Source organism: Saccopteryx bilineata, chromosome 6 (genome assembly GCF_036850765.1).
Source record: "Saccopteryx bilineata isolate mSacBil1 chromosome 6, mSacBil1_pri_phased_curated, whole genome shotgun sequence".
NCBI lineage: Eukaryota > Metazoa > Chordata > Mammalia > Chiroptera > Emballonuridae > Saccopteryx > Saccopteryx bilineata.
In genome coordinates this window covers 100,375,643-100,394,333 of record NC_089495.1, presented here as the reverse complement: position 1 = coordinate 100,394,333, position 18,691 = coordinate 100,375,643, and the positions used below count along the sequence as shown (strand labels likewise).

Sequence of the window (18,691 nt, the reverse complement as noted above, 5' to 3'; positions counted from 1 at the left end):
TTATTCATAATAAGTATTCTAGGTATTTTCTTAGGCAACAGAAGCTGAAAGCACAGCTATTAACATGCAGAATCCCCTAAAATTTTGAATGATGAAAAGGGGTTCTCATAAAAGAAACGAAGGAATCACTACTTTAGTGGGCCCATGTATACTGCTCACAAAAATTAGGGGATATTTCTAAATGAATACGAAGCGATAAGATATCCCCTAATTTTTGTGATCAGTATATAAGAAAATTCTTGTAATTTTACGTTAATATATTATAAATTGTAGAATATCTCTATTCTAGGTTTGTCTGAACGTGAAAACCAAAGCTTCACTGTTCGCACAGAGGGTGAGGGCGGGGCGCCTAGCCGGAGATAAACTACAAGTCCCAGGATTCCTAGGTGGGTGCTACTGGGAACTGTAGTACATTCTATACTCCCGCCCCCCCGCCTCGATTCTCCGCGCCTCCACGCTCCTTCCGCCACCTCTCGCCTCGCAACTCAGTCTAGGTAGACGGTGGAGAGTTTCTCTCGCTTTGTCATTTTTTTTCTCTTTTATTACCTCGTTGTTTCAACGCACGCCCGAACACGACTCCTCTGGAGAAGTGTCAAGAGGAAGGTGGAGCCGGGCATCAAGTATTAACCCGGAAGGAGTGACCCAGAGAGCGGAAGTGATTCCGAGCCTCCCCAGCTGAAATGTAGCGGGTTAGAGAAGGTTCCGACCTCAGTAAGAAAAGCTGACGTCTTTTCTTTTTTATTGTACGTACTCACGATTCATTTCTTTTTTTATAATCTTAAAAACCTTTTATTCTTTCTCTAGTTGATTTTCCACGTTCCTTCCTTAGGGATCGCTCCATAAACCGGGTTACACAGTATGGTTTACACGTGCTCATCTTGCCGGGCATTGGTGTCAAGTCAAGTCTGGTATTCCGACGCTGAGAATTTCCCAGAGTGTCAGAGTAATTCTGTGGAGAAATCTTGCTGTGCTAGGTAAAATTTTAGAGTAGACGTCTTGCGTTTTTTTCCCCGCTTAACATTGAGGTTCATGACCTTGAGAGTTAAGTCGTTCTCCTGTAGTTATTAAGGTGGAAATTTTAGCTAGAAGTGTTCTAACAAAAATGTTTACCATCCTCCTGTTCTGTCAGTTTTCAGGTATACACCTCCTCTGATGTGCTTGAGACTGGATGTAGAGACACAGAAACTTCTGCTGGAGGACTAACATTTGTGGTTACTGGGCATAGATGTATATTCCTCCACAGTCCTTTTCTGTATGTGAATCAGTATATTAAACTTCACTAGTAGAACCTTGCAGACTTGGAATATTTTAGAGACAATTCTGAATATTTTATTGGGCTAATAAAAGACTGCACTTCCTAGCATAGTATGAACACCAGAGACAGTGAAGGTTGATATTGATATATTTCAACCGTAATTTCAACTTTGAACCACAGGATTTTAGGAGCAAAGTGTTTTTCTTAGAACCCTTTTTTAGTCACTGAAAGGATTGTGTACTTTTGTTAGCTTTGATTATCTCTGTTAGAGGGGAGAAAAAAATAATTATTGTACACAGCCAATTTCACCTAACTCGTAATTTTTTCAAGTAACCTTTTCTTCGTGGTTGTAAAAGTGTACATGCTATAAGTATAGAAGAATTGAAAAACACTAAAGAAAAAATAGCAAGCAAAAGGTATCTGTAATCTCACAACTAAAAGTAATTTTCTTAACGTTTTGATATGTTTATTTTTTAGTTTTCTTTTTTCAAAGTATTCTTTACATTTTTTAATTCTATAATATATATATTGTGGAAATTCTTTGAAAATGTAATTGAGATTATATTTCTTTGTACAGTTGATCCTTGAACATTGCAGGGGTTGGGGTAACAATCCCCTCAGTCAAACATTTGCTTATAACTTTTGATTCCACAAAAACTTAATTACTGTCATGCCTGAATGTACGCATCGGATTGGTTCTAGGACCCCCATGGGTACCAAAATCTCACTCAGTCCATTATATGAAATAGTACAGACCAACACGTACAGTTGGCCCTCTGCCTCCACAGATGCCCAACAGCAGACTAAAAATCTGTTTTCAGCTGAGGTTGGGTGAATCTGCAGATTTGAAATTAGGGAATACAGAGGGCTGATTATATATATTCATTGAAAAATATCAGGGTGTAGGTGGACCTATGTAGTTCCTACCTATGTGGTTCAAGGATCAACTGTAATTAGCACTGTTGTCTTTCTTTTTTTTAAACCAGAGCTTCTACTTTCTTAATTTTTTAATATTTGAAGTTTTCTTCCTGTAGGATTTCAGCTAAAAGGGAAGCATCTTTGAAGAGGGATTGTAGAATTGAAAATAGAAACACTGCCTGACCTGTGGTGGCGCAGTGAATAAAGCGTCGACCTGGAAATTCTGAGGTTGCTGGTTCAAAACCCTGGGCTTGCCTGGTCAAGGCACATATGGGAGTTGATGCTTCCAGCTCCCCCCCCCCCCTGTCTCTCCTTTCTCTGTCTCTCCCTCTCCTCTCTAAAAATGAATTAAAAAAAAGAAAAAGAAAGAAAAAATGGAAACACTGAGTTCTGGGTAGGGAACCTGCATTCTAGCATCAGCTCTGTCTCTGAGTAATCATTGTTAGGTTACTTGACTTCCTTGGACATCTGGATACCTAAATTAAAGAATTAAACAAGAAAATTGTTACTACCATATTTTTTCGCTCCATAAGACACACCTAGGGTTTTACAGAGGAAAATAAGAAAAAAATATTCTGTACCAAATGTTGTGTTAAAATATTTAATAAAATATACCACAATAATATTTCAACAATGTAAACTCAACAGCAGTATTAACCATTAGCACTGTTATTAACAAATGAGAAGAGACTTTAATGTTCAAATATTCTTCTAGTTTTCTGGAACCCACAGCAGCTAAAAAAAATTAACGTTTGCTCCATTAGACACACGGGCATTTTCCCCTCCACTTTTGGGGGGAAAAGTGTGTCTTATGGAGCAAAAAAATACAGTATTTACATCAAACTTTAGAAATCTATGAATATGTATGAACCACCAAAAGTTTTCATGATTATTTTATACCTTTCAAGTGCTTGTTCATCCACTCAATTCTAGATTCTGGATATGTTCTAGAAAATAGCTGATTTAACCCATTCTATTGCTATATTTATTGGTTATACTCCTGGTCATTTACCTTTGCTAATTATGTATGTTAAGTGGGTAGAAAACAGTGCTTTCTTCACTTAATACATTGTTTTCAGAGGTTTGAAGAATTCTTTTTGTGAGTTACAGAATTTGGAGACCAAGTCTGGAGCTGGCTGAGGCAATGAACTCGTCAAGATTTCTCGAGGCTCCTTCTAGCTTTATTATATCTATGGATTTGATTTTCTTTCTTTTTTTTTTTTTTTTGGTACATATTGTGTTTGTTTATTATATTTCAGATGCCGAGATGAATCGTCACCTCTGTGTTTGGCTTTTTAGACATCCATCTCTTCATGGTCACCACCGGTACCATATCCACCGCCTTTTACATCAATTTAGACAGCTACATCTTGATACAAGGCTGTGGGTTTTTAGACAAGATGGGAATCACATTCTCCATCAGCTGTTAAATAAGAACTGGTCCAAGAGATACTGTCATCAAGACGCCAGGATGCTCTGGAAGCACAAAGCACTACGGAAATACATGGAGGAGCTGAATAAGGAGTACCAAACACTTGATCAGTGTTTGCAGCATAGCTCTGCGAATCAGGAGGGCCAAAGGTCCTTGAATCAGAGACGTGCTGAGCTGGCACCACTTGCAGCCATTTACCAAGAAATTCAGGAAGCCGAGCAAGCAATTAAAGAATTAGAATCAATGTGTAAAAGTAAGTAAAAGATATGTGTGTGTACAAGGTTGCTTCTCCAAGTTCAAGTTTTATTAAACTTAGTCTTTAAAAAGCTTACAAGTCATAAGCTCTACACTTGGAAAGTGCACTCTGGGTGTATGAGGTATTTAAGCGACTAAAGATCAACTACTGAGAGACTGAGCCCCTCGAGGTTTGCCAGGAAGTTTTTAGGGTCCAGTAGACTAAATGTTGACCTTTCCAGAAGCTTTAATTAATTAATTAATTTTTCTAAATTTATTGATTTTTAGAGGGAGAGAGAGAGGAAGGGAGAGAGAGAAACATCAATTTGTTGTTCCACTTATTTATACTTTCATTGGTTGATTCTTATATGTGCCCTGACTGGGGATTGAACCTGCAACATTGGTGTATCAGGATGATGCTCTAACCAATTGAGCTACATGACCAGGGCCAGAAGAAGCTTTACTTTATTGAACAGACCTTTACTGAGCACTACCCTACAGTGTCCTACATACCAGGGACACAAAAATATACTTAGTTCCTATGCCATCAAAGGGCTTATATGGTGTAGTATTATTTCATCAGCCTTTAGCCATCTCATTCCAATCCTCCCTGCCCTACCAGCCCTAGACAACCACTAATCTACTTTCTGTCTGTAGATTTACTTATTTCAGGCATTTTATATAGATGGAATCATATAGCATGTTATCCTTTGTGACTGGCTTATTTCACTCAGTGTAATATTCTAAAGGTCATCTATGTCAGGGGTCGGGAACCTATGGCTCGTGAGCCAGATGTGGCTCTTTTGATGGCTGCATCTGGCTCGCAGACAAATCTTTAATAAAAAAAATGTTAAAAATATAAAACATTCTCATGTATTACAATCCATTCATTTCCTACTGCTCATGTTCATGGTTGCTGGTGGCTGGAGCCAATCACAGCTGTCCCCTGGGACAACACCAAATTTTTATTGTATAATACATAACTTACACAGGTCGTTGTATGGCTCTCACAGAATTACATTTTAAAATATGTGGTGTTTATGGCTCTCTCAGCCAAAAAGTTTCCTGACCCCTGATCTATGTCATAGCCTTGATCCATACTTCATTTTTTATTGCTGAATTATATTTCATGGTATGAGTAATACTGCATTTCATCTATCCATCGGTTGATGGCTATTGATTCGTTTTCACTTTTTGATTATGAACAAATACTACTGCGAACATTTGTGTACAAGTTTTTCTGTGGACATAGATTGCTGAGTTTATCATAACTCTAACAGTTTGAGGAACTGTCAGACTGTTTTCCAAATGGTTGCATCCGTTTTCATTCTACCCCCAGTGTATGAAGATTCTAATTTCTCCACATCCTTACCAATCATTTTTATCTGCCCCATTGATTCTAGTGATCCTAGTAGGTGTGAATTAGTATCTCCTTGTGATTTTCATTTGACTTTCCCTGCCTAATGAGTTGAGCATCTTTTTGTGTGCCTATTTGCTATGGAATCTTTGGATAAATGACTGTTCAGATCCTTTGCCCATCGAGTTATTATTTTTTTATTATTTTATAAATTATCTTTTTATTATTGATTTGTAAGTGTACTTTTTATTAGTGATAAAGTGTTCTTTATCAGATACAATATATGATTTGCAGAAAATTTTCTCCCATTCTATGGATTCTTCTTTGAAACACCACACTTTTAAAGTTTGATAATGTCCACTTATCTTTTTATCCTATTATTGCTTGTGTTTTTGGTGTCATATCTATGAAACTATTGTATGATCTAAGATCACAAAGGTTTATATCTTTGTTTTCTTGCAAGAGTTTTATATTTTTAGCCCTTACATTTAGGTCTTTGAGCTATTTGAGTTAATTTTGTATATGATGTGAAAGGTGTTGGTTTTTAAATTTTAGTATTTCTCTTTTTTCTTCTTCTTTTACAAGTGAAAGGAGGAAAGAGAGAGATAAGATAGACTCCTGCCTGTGACCAGACCAGGATTTACCTGGCAACCCCCACCTGGTGTCAGTGCTCTGCCCACCTGAGGCCATGCTTGCAGCTGAGCTATTTTTAGCACCTGAGGCAGAGGCTCCGAAGCTGTCTTCAATACCCAGGGCTGATGCACTGGAACCAATTGAACCATAGCTCTGGGAGAGGAAGAGAGAGAGAGAGGAGGGGCAGGGGTGGAGAAGCCGATGGTTGCTTCTTCTGTGTACTTTGACTAGGAATTGAATTGGGGTCATCACATGCCAGGCCAACACTTTGCCATTGAGCCAACTAGCCACAGTATTTCTTAATATTGCTATTACCTTAACATTTTTTCTCCTAGGGGAATTTTTCACAATATGCAGAAGTTGAAAGAAAAGCATAATGGGCCTGACCAGGCGTTGGCACAGTGGATAGAGCATCAGACTGCAATACAGGGGACTCAGGTTCAAGACCCCGAGGTTGCCACCTTGAGTGCAGGCTCATCTGGTTTGAGCAAAGCTCACCAGCTTGGACCCAAGGTCGCTGGCTAGAGCAAGGGGTTACTCGGTCGGCTGAAGGCCTGTGGTCAAGGCACATACGAGAAAGCAATCAATGAACAACTAAGGTGTTGCAATGTGCAACGAAAAACTAATGATTGATGCCTCTCATCTCTCCTTTCCTGTCTGTCTGTCCCTGTCTATCCCTCTCTCTGACTCTCTCTCTGTCTCTGAAAAAAAGAAAAAAAAAGAAAAAAAAAAGAAAAGCATAATAGACTGAACTGGGATTCAACATCCCAATTTTGATTTTGGCTTTTAGTTTCTAAACTTTCTTCTGTGCTCTAGCTTGTTTAATTAAGCCTTAGAAATGTTAAGCAATGTCAAATCCAGTCATAATTATACCTGTGAAGGCCTGGGTGTTCAAAGCCTTACATTTTCCTGCCTTCTGTTGGGGTCACCACAAATATCTCACCTAAGTTTAATGAGGCTTATTTTTTATTCTTTAGAATAATGCCACTCAAATTTGTAATTAATTTTGGGAAAGTTTCTTGCACATAATAGGAGCTTACTGAATGGCTTTCTAAATTGAATTGACATAATTTCTTTCAACCTTGATTGCATCATGTGTGATATTAGATCAGATTAGACTTTCTAAACTCTTCTAGGTTTACAATTTTGCTATTTTATAATAAGAGTGATACGAACTACATTTACTCTACAAAAATAGAGGCTTTCGTGCTAGATTACTCACAGTGTGCTATAATGGTTGTCACCTTTTAGAAAAGAAGTGGTCACTCCTGTTTACTCTAAAACTAACCTTATTTCGGTTTATATTTAATTAGCCGGTCCCTTTTTAGACCTGTTTGCTTAATCACTGATTTCTGTAATTACTTACAGACATTCAGTCACAAGCTCTTCGGGCAGGATCATGCTTCTTTTCACACTGGATTTTTTGGATATACTTTACAAATAACTTGTTTATTGATGTTCTCTAAGTTAGTGATTTTCAACCTTTTTTGAGCCGCGGCACATTTTTTACATTTACAAAATCCTGGGGCACACCACTTACCAAAATGACACAAAATGACACTCTAACACAGTACATATTATACATATAGTTAATAATATAGTTTCTAAATGTATCTATATTCACACCTGACCATGTCTCATGGCACACTAGTATGCCGCGGCACACTGGTTGAAAAACACTGCAAGTATTTCAGCTGTTCTTCTGTGTAATCCCTTGCCTTCACAAGTAAAATAAAGCTTAGTTGGCAGAGATTAGGTATCTATTTAAGAGTTTCCCTGTGAGTATTTAAAAACTTTTACCATAATTATTGTTGTTGGTTTGTAGGTTTAAATAAACAAGATGAAAAGCAGTTACAAGAACTTGCATTGGAAGAGAGGCAAACTATTGCTCAAAAAATCAGCGTATTATACAGGGAGGTATGTTTGAGGAGGTAAACTGATCTCAGTGGTGTTAATATAAAGGAATACTGTTGCTATATTATGCATTGGTGCTAAAAGTACTTTCCAAATACCATTACATTAAGTCTTCCCTTACAATAAGTGATTAGGCTAGGTTTAGCACTGTAATTTGCTACAGAGTGAGATTGAAGAGATTGTGATAGATATCAGATAATAAAACATTCCCCCACCTTCCAGCAGGAGTATTCTACAGTTGAATCTATTAACCTGCCAAGCAAGGGAATACATGTTGATAAATTTAGTTCACCAACGGGAAGCATCAGGGGTTTTTAAGGGAGTGGTTCATGTGATTGTGTTAACTAAGGATTAAAAATTTGCCTTCTGGATAGAATGGAATGAATCCAGGGGTATAGAGACAGTTGGTTAACACAAATCTTTAGCTCCTTTCAGCTCAGTGGATGGATGATTTGTCGAAAGTCACACGACTGCATGCCATTTTTCTTTCTGTTGTATTTGCCATCCTCCCGTTTCGGTCTTCCCTACTCTGGAAATAGAGTAGAGGAGCTTTCTGAGGGGTTTAAGGGAATGAGGTAGAGGTATCGGTCATTTTTGTCACTGATTGAACTAGCTAAACAAAGTAAGATGTCTTGACTGATATTTTCTAATATTCTTTCCCATAGACTAGATCATTTCTAGTCTGTTTGAAAATTGATGGGAGAGAGTATCATGACACATAGTTACTTTTATAGTAATAATAATAAAGTTGCTTCCCTTTTCTTCCTAAGAGGAAAGTTGGTTACTATCTTTATTAGGATGCCCCTTTTTTTCTTGTCACAGCTAAGAAACTATTTGAAACTTATCTTGGGAGTCCTCAACATACTCTTGAAACAAAGCAAGTCTGTTCAGAAGGCAAGGCATAGAGTGAGTGGTGTTTGCTATTATTTAAGGCAGGAGAGAATATGCAATCATGTAACATGAAGACTTTCAAGTTTTACTTCATTCATTAAATGAAAGAAGCTTCTGTTCAGAACTAAGGAGGGGCAAAATTTGAAGAAAATTGAATGGAACACTGGATTTTGATCTAAACTTCTGCATTTTAGAAAATTAAGATAGCCTGATAGCACTGTAGAGAACATCCTGACAAGTAACTTCATTGTTAACATGAGTCGATCACTTATTTTAGGTCTAATTAGGTCTACTTATTAAAACATTTTGGCGCCTGACCTGTGGTGGCGCAGTGGATAAAGCGTCCACCTGGAAATGCTGAGGTCGCCGGTTTGAAACCCTGGGCTTGCCTGGTCAAGGCACATATGGGAGTTGATGCTTCCAGCTCCTCCCCCCCCTTCTCTCTCTCTGTCTCTCCTCTCTCTCTCTCCCTCTGTCTCTCCTTCTCCTTTCTAAAATGAATAAATAAATAAATAAAATTAAAAAAAAAAAAAAAACATTTTGGGAGTAGACCTCAATTGGATGCTATGCGATTTTGTTAACTACTAATTTTTTTTAATGTTTGGGGGTCTTTTATCTAAGTTCAAGTAATAATAGTATTTATACCATGAAACATATACACATTAATGCTTATAATTATTCTTTTTTAGCTTTTCCAGAGTCTAGTACCAAAGGAGAAATATGACAATACTGATGTTATTTTAGAGGTGACATCTGGAAGAACTACTGGAGGTCAGTAAAATAATTTTATTGTAAAGAATCTAAGGCCTGACCTATGGTGGCGCAGTGGGTAAAGCATTGACCTAGAATGCTGAGGTCACCGGTTCAAAACCCTGGGCTTGCCTGGTCAAGGCACATATGCAATTTGATGCTTCCTGCTCCTCCCCACCCCCACCTCTCTCCTCTCATCTCTCTCTAAAAATGAATAAAATCTAAAAAATAAAATAAGGCTTTCCTTTAAAAATTAAACAGAATCTAAGAAATACCTAAATTTTACTTTTTTTTTATTTGACACACTGTAGCTTTATTTTTTTTCAAGCGAGAGTGACAGGAAGGAAGAGAGACAAGAAGCATCAATTCTTCATTGTGTCACCTTGGTTGTTCATTGGTTGCTTTCTCATATGTGCCCTGATGGGGGCGGAGGGGCAGGGGAGGTTGCTCCAGCAGAGCGAGTGACCCCTTGCTCAAGCCAGAGACCTTTGGGATCAAGGGAATGACCATAGGGTCATGTCTATGATTCTACGCTCAAGCCAGCGACTCCATACTCAAGCTGGATGAGCCCACACTCAGGTCTGCAACCATGGGGTTTCAAACCTAGGTCCTCAGCATCCCAGGCCGACACTCTATCTACTGTGCCACTGCCTGGTCAGGTGACACACTATAACTTTAAAAGTTTTACTTTTGGCCCTGGCCGGTTGGCTCAGCGGTAGAGCGTCGGCCTAGCGTGCAGAGGACCCGGGTTCGATTCCCGGCCAGGGCACACAGGAGAAGTGCCCATTTGCCTCTCCACCCCTCTGCCGCGCTTTCCTCTCTGTCTCTCTCTTCCCCTCCCTCAGCCAAGGCTCCATTGGAGCAAAGATGGCCCGGGCGCTGGGGATGGCTCTGTGGCCTGTGCCTCAGGCGCTAGAGTGGCTCTGGTCGCAACATGGCGACGCCCAGGATTGGCAGAGCATCGCCCCCTGGTGGGCAGAGCATCGCCCCATGGTGGGCGTGCCGGGTGGATCCCGGTCGGGTGCATGCGGGAGTCTGTCTGACTGTCTCTCCCTGTTTCCAGCTTCAGAAAAATGAAAAAAAAAAAAATAAAATAAAATAAAAGTTTTACTTTTGAAGTAGTTACTCATTTCATAAGGGGCTATATTAAGAATAGTTCTCTTAAAAATTTGTGCTGACTAAATTATTTTTGTATTTTCTTATAGGTGATATCTGCCAACAATTTACCCGGGAAATATTTGACATGTACCAGAATTATTCAAGCTATAAGCACTGGAAATTTGAACTTCTGAATTATACACCTGCTGATTATGGTAGGGGTATTTGAGGTTTTGTCTATAGATGATACTGAAAATTATTTTTCCTCTGAGCATTATTAGATCCATGTTGTCCTCTTGTTTTATGTTTTAATTTTTTAATGATTGATTGATTTTAGAGAAAGAAGAAGGGAGAGAGAGAAACAAGTAATAGTATTATTACTTGTTATTATAAAAAAAAGTAAAATTTAGGTATTTCTTAGATTCTGTTTAATTTTTAAAGGAAAGTCTTATTTTATTTTTTAGATTTTATTCATTTTTAGAGAGAGATGAGAGGAGAGAGGTGGGGGTGGGGAGGAGCAGGAAGCATCAAATTGCATATGTGCCTTGACTAGGCAAGCCCAGGGTTTTGAACCGGTGACCTCAGCTTTCTAGGTCGATGCTTTACCCACTGCGCCACCATAGGTCAGGCCTTAGATTCTTTACAATAAAATTATTTTACTGACCTCCAGTAGTTCTTCCAGATGTCACCTCTAAAATAACATCAGTATTGTCATATTTCTCCTTTGGCACTAGACTCTGGAAAAGCTAAAAAAGAATAATTATAAGCATTAATGTGTATATGTTTCATGGTATAAATACTATTATTACTTGAATAGTATTACTTGATTTGTTGTTCCACTTATTTATACATTCATTAGTTGCTTCTTTTTTTCCCCATTAGTTGGTTCTTCTATATGCCCTGGCTGAGGATCGAACCCACAACCTTAGTGTATCAAGACGACATTCTAATCAAAAATAGTATAGCCAGGGCTATACTATATTTTTAAACATTTGATCTGTATATAGTAAATACTGTGACATAGGCTTATCAATCATATGGCTCACTATAATAGAGTTTTGTTTTATGTGTATGTGGGGGTTTTTTTGAGAGAGAGAGAGAGAGAGAGAGATCAATTTGTTGTTCCACTTAACTATGCATTCATTGGTTGATTCCTGAATGTGCCCTGATCCGGAATCAAACCCACAATGGTGCATGGAGACAACATTCTAACCAACTGAACTACTTGGCCAGGGCACTATAGTAGAGTTTTCAACTGGGAGAGGACAGTGGAGGGAGGAAGGGATATGCCCTCCTAGGAAAGAATATCTGAGTAAGAGAAAATTTTCTTATGGAGGGTAGGTGTGTAACTTGCTTAGAACAACAACTGCTTTGTTGTTCAAAGCAAAACTATATTAAGGTTTTTACTCTATTGAACTTCATCACTTATGTGATATATACTGTACTTGGAAGGTTTATCAATTAGACTAAGTGGTTAATATGTTAGATTTTTATGGGAATGTAGAAAAAGTTAATCATTTGTTTTTATTTTCAAAAAGATTTCATGTAGTTGAGCTAATGAAACCTTATATAACATAAACAATAGCAAACAATGCTAGCCTTTAAACCTGCAAGTAGTTAAATCCGAACATCCGATAGTTATTTTTCCCCTGTTCTTTTCATCCATCTGGAAGTAGTTGTCTGCTTGGTTATATACAGTGATACATTGTAGTAGACAGAGGGGGTCATGAATAATAAACCACAGACTATCAAAGTGGAAAAAGAATTAATGTAAGTTAAACAACCTAGGGAAATGAGAACCAGGAGTACAGCATAAGTAAACTGTATTGGCACAAATTTCAGAGACAGCCGCTGAGAGCAGAGGGAAGGAGCGACGCAGGCAGCACCGTGGTGGGAGAGAGCTAGTCTGTGTAGGGCAGTGAGGAAGTCAGCTTACCACAGCCTGTTTCTGAGGGAAGTAATAGGAAATAGGCTTGAGTAGAGTTTGAACATCCTTGTTAGCTGAACAGGCTTTGATTGTTAGGGAATGAAAAGCTGTTGAAGATTTTAGTATGAGAATGTGACTTGATGAATATACATTTTAAGATTATTTGGACACAATCTAAAGAATGGATTGAAGAGGTTAGATTTAAGGCAACTGCAGAGAGCTTATTAGAGTGGTCCAGATACGACTAAGTAGTAGAATTTGGAGTAGGGTGACATGTGAGACACTTTCAAAGGAAGAATGGACAAAGTTTGGTAACTGACTGGATACATGAGGGGCCGTTGCTTGCCCACTGTGTCCTGTGTGCTGTGTGGGTTATTTGATCCTTACAATACCGTGAGATAGATATTGTTAATCCTGATTACAGATGAGGATCTAGGCTCAGAGAGTAAGTAACTAATCCAAGATCACACAATAAGTAATGGCAATCCTGGGATTAAGTCTATCTGATCCAGAGCCACACTATATGCCATTAGTCTCTTCTGACACAAAGGAGATAAGCCACAGGGATTCTAATCTTTCTAGCTAGCAAGATTGCGATATTCATTCATACCATTGAATGGAATGGAGGTTGAAAGGCAGAGCCAGCCCAGTGGGGAAGAGTAGTGAGAAGTGGGTTTTGAATTATTAAGTTTGTGGTTATACTGAGCATTCACTTAGAAATATCCAGTAAATTTTAAAGTTGTGTAACCAGAGCTTTGGCGAGAGAACAGAATTAAGGAAAGATATCTGATAGCTGTTAGCACAGGAGTAATGTCTGATACTGAGAGTAAGTGAGGTAGTCTGTGGGAAGGGAACATGCAGGGCACCAGACCTTGGTGAATGGCCGCATTTAGAAACATAGTTGGCAAAAGAAAAAGAGAAGTCAGACAGGCAGAAAAAGGATGAGGACAATATAATATGGAAGCAAGAGAGGAGAGAATTTCGGGAGAATATAATCAGAAACAGCAGCATTACAAAAGAGAATAGTGGGAAATGTCATCAGTGACCTCTGAGTTGTCTATTTTGAATTCAACTTTCAAGAATGAAAGGGAGATGAACTTAACAGGAACAAGAAGAGATTCTGTGGCAGGTGTACTGTATAGAGCAGCCTAACAGTAGTTAGGACACTGCCTGCGTCGCTCCTTCCCTCTGCTTTTAGAGACACTGACTCACTAGCAAAATAAAATAAAGGTTTTTTTTGTTGGTGTTGCTTTTTTTAGTGAGAGGACAGAAGGCAGAGACAGACTCCCACATGCGCCCTGACCAGGCTCCACCCAGCAAGCCCACAAGGGGGCGATTCTCAGCCCACCTGGGGCCCTTGCTCTGTTGCAACTGGAGCCATTTTTTAGCGCCTGAGGCAGAGACCATGGAGTGGTTCGGGTATAGGTCTCTCCTGAAGTGGGCGTCAAGCTGTTGCTTGGGGCTGTAGTCATCTCAACACTTGACTGGGGTTTAAGGGTCTACTTCAGAGCTTACTTGGTTGTTGACAGACCTGTTTTCACTATGTGGGCCCTCTCCATCGGGCTGCTCACAAAAATGCAGCCTGTTTCTCCCAGTGTGAGTGATATGAGATAGAGAGAGTGACAGCACCCAATATGGAAGCCATAGTTCTTTGTAACCTAACCTCTGGAAGTTGTATTGTCAAGTCTGTTGGACTCTGTAGATCATATGGACCAGCTGAAAGGGAATTCTAAGGGTGTGAATACCAAGAGACTTAGGAATCTTGAGGGCCATCTCTGAGGCTACTACCTGCAGAAAATACTAACATATTTTAACAAAACTCTTCTGAAATAGAAAAAAAAAACATATTTAAAGAGCACATATGAAGAGATCCAGTCAGAATAACCAACACTAAGATACACTTTAATAAAATTATTGGATTTTTTTTTTTTTGTATTTTTCTGAAGCTGGAAACGGGGAGGCAGTCAGACAGACTCCCGCATGCACCCGACTGGGATCCACCCGGCACGCCCACTAGGGGGCGATGCTCTGCCCATCCGGGGGCATCGCTCTGTCGCGACCAGAGCCACTCTAGCACCTGGGGCAGAGGCCAAGGAGTCATCCCCAGCGCCCGGGCCATCTTTTGCTTCAATGGAGCCTGGGCTGCGGGAAGGGAAGAGAGAGACAGAGAGGAAGGAGAGGGGGAGGGGTAGAGAAGCAGATGGGCACCTCTCCTGTGTGCCCTGGCTGGGAATCAAACCTGGGACTTCCACACACCAGGCTGACGCTCTACCACTGAGCCAACCGGCCAGGGCCGCAAAAATGTTTTAAAGGTTTTAGTAATCATATTGGTGGCAGAGCTAGTATGTTATTCTGAGGCTGTTGGATATGTAATTAGGAATAAAATAAATGAGTAATTATGAGATATTCTACTCTGGTACCTTCTCTGTCTCTGAGAACCAAGATTCTTGGTATGGAAGACAAGAGCTACAAGAGTAGTAAGTAAGAGGTTGTAATCTTGAATTTACATTGGAAGTGTCAGTTGTCAGGAACTGTGAATGTTCTGAAATTTTACCCTACTTGTATGCTAACAAGTTAGCCTGCCATAGTTTCATGGCCAGAGAGGAAGGGCAGTTATTACGGCAGTAGCAGTAACCAGAATATCAGCATTTTTGTGCTGGTTCCATGAGTCTCAAGCCCCACAAGGCAACTCAGAGAAGCCCAGATGATACCTGCCCACGCGGTGGGTTTTGTTACAGGATGGGAACCCTGAGCTTAGGGATCTCAAGTCTTTTTAAATGGTCAGTAAGTATGCCTGCCCATTGCTGTAGAAGGAGTCACTTTATCTCCCAAGGCTGTGAACAGACTTATCCTTTGTTCTGGAGGGACACATTATGTCCAAAGCTGTTCACTTTATAGGCACTCTTAAAAAGATTTTCTGGAACAAAAGGGCAGGCAGTATCTCATCTGCAAGATGTGCAGAGACTGAAGAGATGGGCAGAGAATTGTCTGCCAACATCATTATGAACTCTTGAAGTATTTTCCATCTCTGCCCATGGAAAGGCCTAGAAAGAATGAGCAACCCATTAACAGTACACAACTCTAGCACCTAAATTGTGGTCTTGAAATATTCTTTTTGAAAGGAACCAGGGCTTTTTGGAGAAATAGCTGATCCCAGTGTGGGGCAAGAAGTCTTCAAGATAATCCTGAGACATATTATACCATTACAAGAGCCATGTCAGAGGAACTCAAGTTAACTTGAAGAGGCTCCCACTAGCCAAAGACGGGATGAGTGCAGTTTCCATAACAATAATTACAATTGACTTTAAACATGCTGAATGTGTTCAGATATTTCAGTTCTTAATGATATTTTACAAAATAATTGGTCAGGATTAAAGGGACCCTAATTCATTATATTGCAAAAGATGGTATTGGTATATTAATAAAATTGGTAAAGGGATAGAATCTAGCATTAATTCTTCCTTTCCTATACAACTGTATCAGTAGGTAATCAAATAGTAGACAAGGGGAAATGTCGCTTTATAAACATTTTAATTAAAAGTGAGAAAAATGATAGAATTAGATGATCACCATTTTATAATCCTGTGATACATTAAGCATCAAAGGCTGTCAAGACTATAAAAGAGACAACCAGACATTATGTACTTCCTGTAGTCTTACTGAGGAGTGCAAGCTGGTGTCTGGTCCAGTCTCTGGATTACCTGCCCAATTGCAGCCAGTACAGAGGGCAGCAAAACAGGTTGAGTTTTGCAAAGACTATGCAATCAGTAAACCCAGACTGTGGGAAATTCTGCAGGTCAACAGTTGGGATTCCTCAGCAGATCATTTGTAGGAAGCAAAAGAGATGGACGATGAACCTATAGAATAAGGGACTTAAAGACAGAATCAAACTTCTTTAAATGGTCAAGACTAACTGTAGTGGCTAGGATACACATTTAGGTAATACAATTATTATTTAAAAAGGAGCCCTGGCCAGTTGGCTCAGCGGTAGAGCGTCGGCCTGGTGTGCAGAAGTCCCGGGTTCGATTCCCAGCCAGGGCACACAGGAGAGGCGCCCATCTGCTTCTTCACCCCTCCTCCTCTCCTTCCTCTCTGTCTCTCTCTTCCCCTCCTGCAGCCGAGGCTCCATCGGAGCAAAGATGGCCCGGGCACTGGGGATGGCTCCTTGGCCTCTGCCCCAGGCGCTAGAGTGGCTCTGGTCGTGGCAGAGCAATGCCCCAGAGGGGCAGAGCATCGCCCCCTGGTGGGCAGAGTATCGCCCCTGGTGGGCGTGCCGGGTGGATCCCGGTCAGGCGCATGCGGGAGTCTGTCTATCTCTCCCTGTTTCCAGCTTCAGAAAAATACAAAAAAAAAAAAAAAGGAATAAAACTCAGTATAATGGTTACCCATGAGAAAGGGAAGAGGTTGTAACTGAGAAGGGGTATGTGGGAGGGCTTTTGGGGTGACTAACAAAGTTCTTTTTATTGATCTTGTGGTCAAGATTAAGCCATACATTTGACTCATGTGGTTTTTCTATATCTGTATATTGTTGTGTAATAAAAATATGTTTTAAAAACATGTTTGAAGTGAAGCTAGCCTAGTCTTAATATTCTTTTGTGATAATTTTCCCACTCAACAGAGAAGCAAGATTTACATTTCAGTAGACCCTTGAAAATTTGGGAGGACCTATAAAGTAATTCATTATTATCAAATTATTTTGTAATTGAGCATTCTTTTATATGTGGCAACATATTAGCCTAAGATGGCATAGGGTAGTTCAAGCAGGAAACATTCTATTTTTTTTCTAATAGAATTTTTATAAAATACTCATTTATTATAGAAAATTTAGAAATAAAAAAGTATTACAGGTAAAGTAAAAATCAGCTGTTTTTCTGTTCTTCAAAATGAACCATATTAATATTTTGGCATGTTTCTTTTTATATATTAATCCACTTATATTTGGAAAATACAGTTTTGGACCTACTTTATGTTCTTATCTCAGGCTCTATACTCACATTCAGACCTTAGATTAAGGACATTTGAGATCTTGATCTCTTTCAAATTAGAATTGGAAATGAATAATTTCTGGATTTTTTCCCCCTAGGTGGGCTGCATCATGCAGCTGCCCGGATCTCTGGTGACGATGTCTATAAGCATCTGAAGTATGAAGGTGGGGTTCACCGAGTTCAGCGCATCCCTGAGGTGGGCCTGTCGTCCAGGATGCAGCGGATTCACACAGGAACGATGTCGGTTATTGTCCTCCCTCAGCCGGACGAGGTAACCCCACCAGGAGGCCTTAGAAACTTCCTCTCTGTGAGTGAGTGTTACCTGAAAAGCCTTAGCTTCTAGGAAATTCTGTGATTTTCAGGGTTACAGATTGAAATTTAAAGTCATTTTTGGGAAATCCTTAACTTCTCCAGGTTAAGTTGCCTTTCTTAGCATTGACCAAGATGTGCTGTTTTCGTTTTTTTTGTTCTAAATAGAAGTCACATCTCATCATGAAACAGAATCCACAAAGCTTTTTAAATGTTGCCTAAATTTTATCTTAAGAAAAAAATGAATTCCACAGATAATATTTTGAGGTCAGTAATATATCTATACACAGGGATCTGTATCTTTTTGGTTGAATACATCAGTATTTATATATATATTAAGTGAGAGGAGAGGAGATAGGCAGACTCCTGCATGTGCTCCCTCTGGGATCCACCCAGCAACCCCCCCTGGGGCCGACACTCAGACTAACCAAGCCACTGGCTGTGAGAGGGGGAGAGGGAGAGAAAGGGGAGGGGGAGGGGAAGAAGTAGATGGTCGCTTCTCTGTGTGCCCAGACTGGGGGTGAACCCCAGGACATCCACACACAAGGCCAACTCTCAGTCCACTGAGCCAATTAGCCAGGGCTTAGTATTCCCATATTTTTATTTCTCCTAACTTTTTAAAAATTTTACACTAAAGCTTGACCAGGCAGTGGTGCAGTAGATAGAGCATCGGCCTGGGACACAGAAGACCCAGGTTCAAAACCCCGAGGTCACCAGCTTGAGCCAGGGCTCTTCCAGCTTTAGCACTGGCTCACCAGCTTTAGTGCAGGGTCATTGGCTTGAGTGTGGGATCATAGACATAACCCTGTGGTCTCTGGCTTGAGCCCAGAGGTCGCTGGCTTAAAGCCCAAGGTTGCAGGCTTGAGCAAGGGGTCACTCGGTCAGCTGTAGCCCCAGGTCAAGGCACATATGAGAAAGCAATCAATGAACAATTAAGGAGCCACACAAGGAATTGATGCTTCTCATCTCTCTCCCTTCCTGTCTCTCT

At 40.0% G+C, this 18,691-nt stretch overlaps 1 protein-coding gene across 7 annotated transcripts in view; it reads left to right on the top strand.

The window, feature by feature from the left end:
- The first annotated feature begins 484 nt into the window (after positions 1-484).
- MTRF1 (mitochondrial translation release factor 1) overlaps positions 485-18,691 on the top strand; it is a 45,657-nt gene continuing 27,450 nt past the window's right edge. For 4 of the 7 annotated variants that reach the window (XM_066234843.1, XM_066234848.1, XM_066234849.1 and 1 more), the window contains exons 1-6: positions 485-743; positions 3,433-3,858; positions 7,655-7,746; positions 9,324-9,405; positions 10,590-10,697; positions 17,493-17,701. In XM_066234843.1, coding sequence (XP_066090940.1) covers positions 3,441-3,858; positions 7,655-7,746; positions 9,324-9,405; positions 10,590-10,697; positions 17,493-17,701 — 909 coding nt within the window. In that variant the 5' untranslated portion in view covers positions 485-743; positions 3,433-3,440. Of the gene's footprint in view, positions 744-829; positions 975-3,432; positions 3,859-7,654; positions 7,747-9,323; positions 9,406-10,589; positions 10,698-17,492; positions 17,702-18,691 lie in introns of those variants that run through there. The other 3 variants (XM_066234844.1, XM_066234845.1, XM_066234850.1) reach the window with 3 other exon arrangements.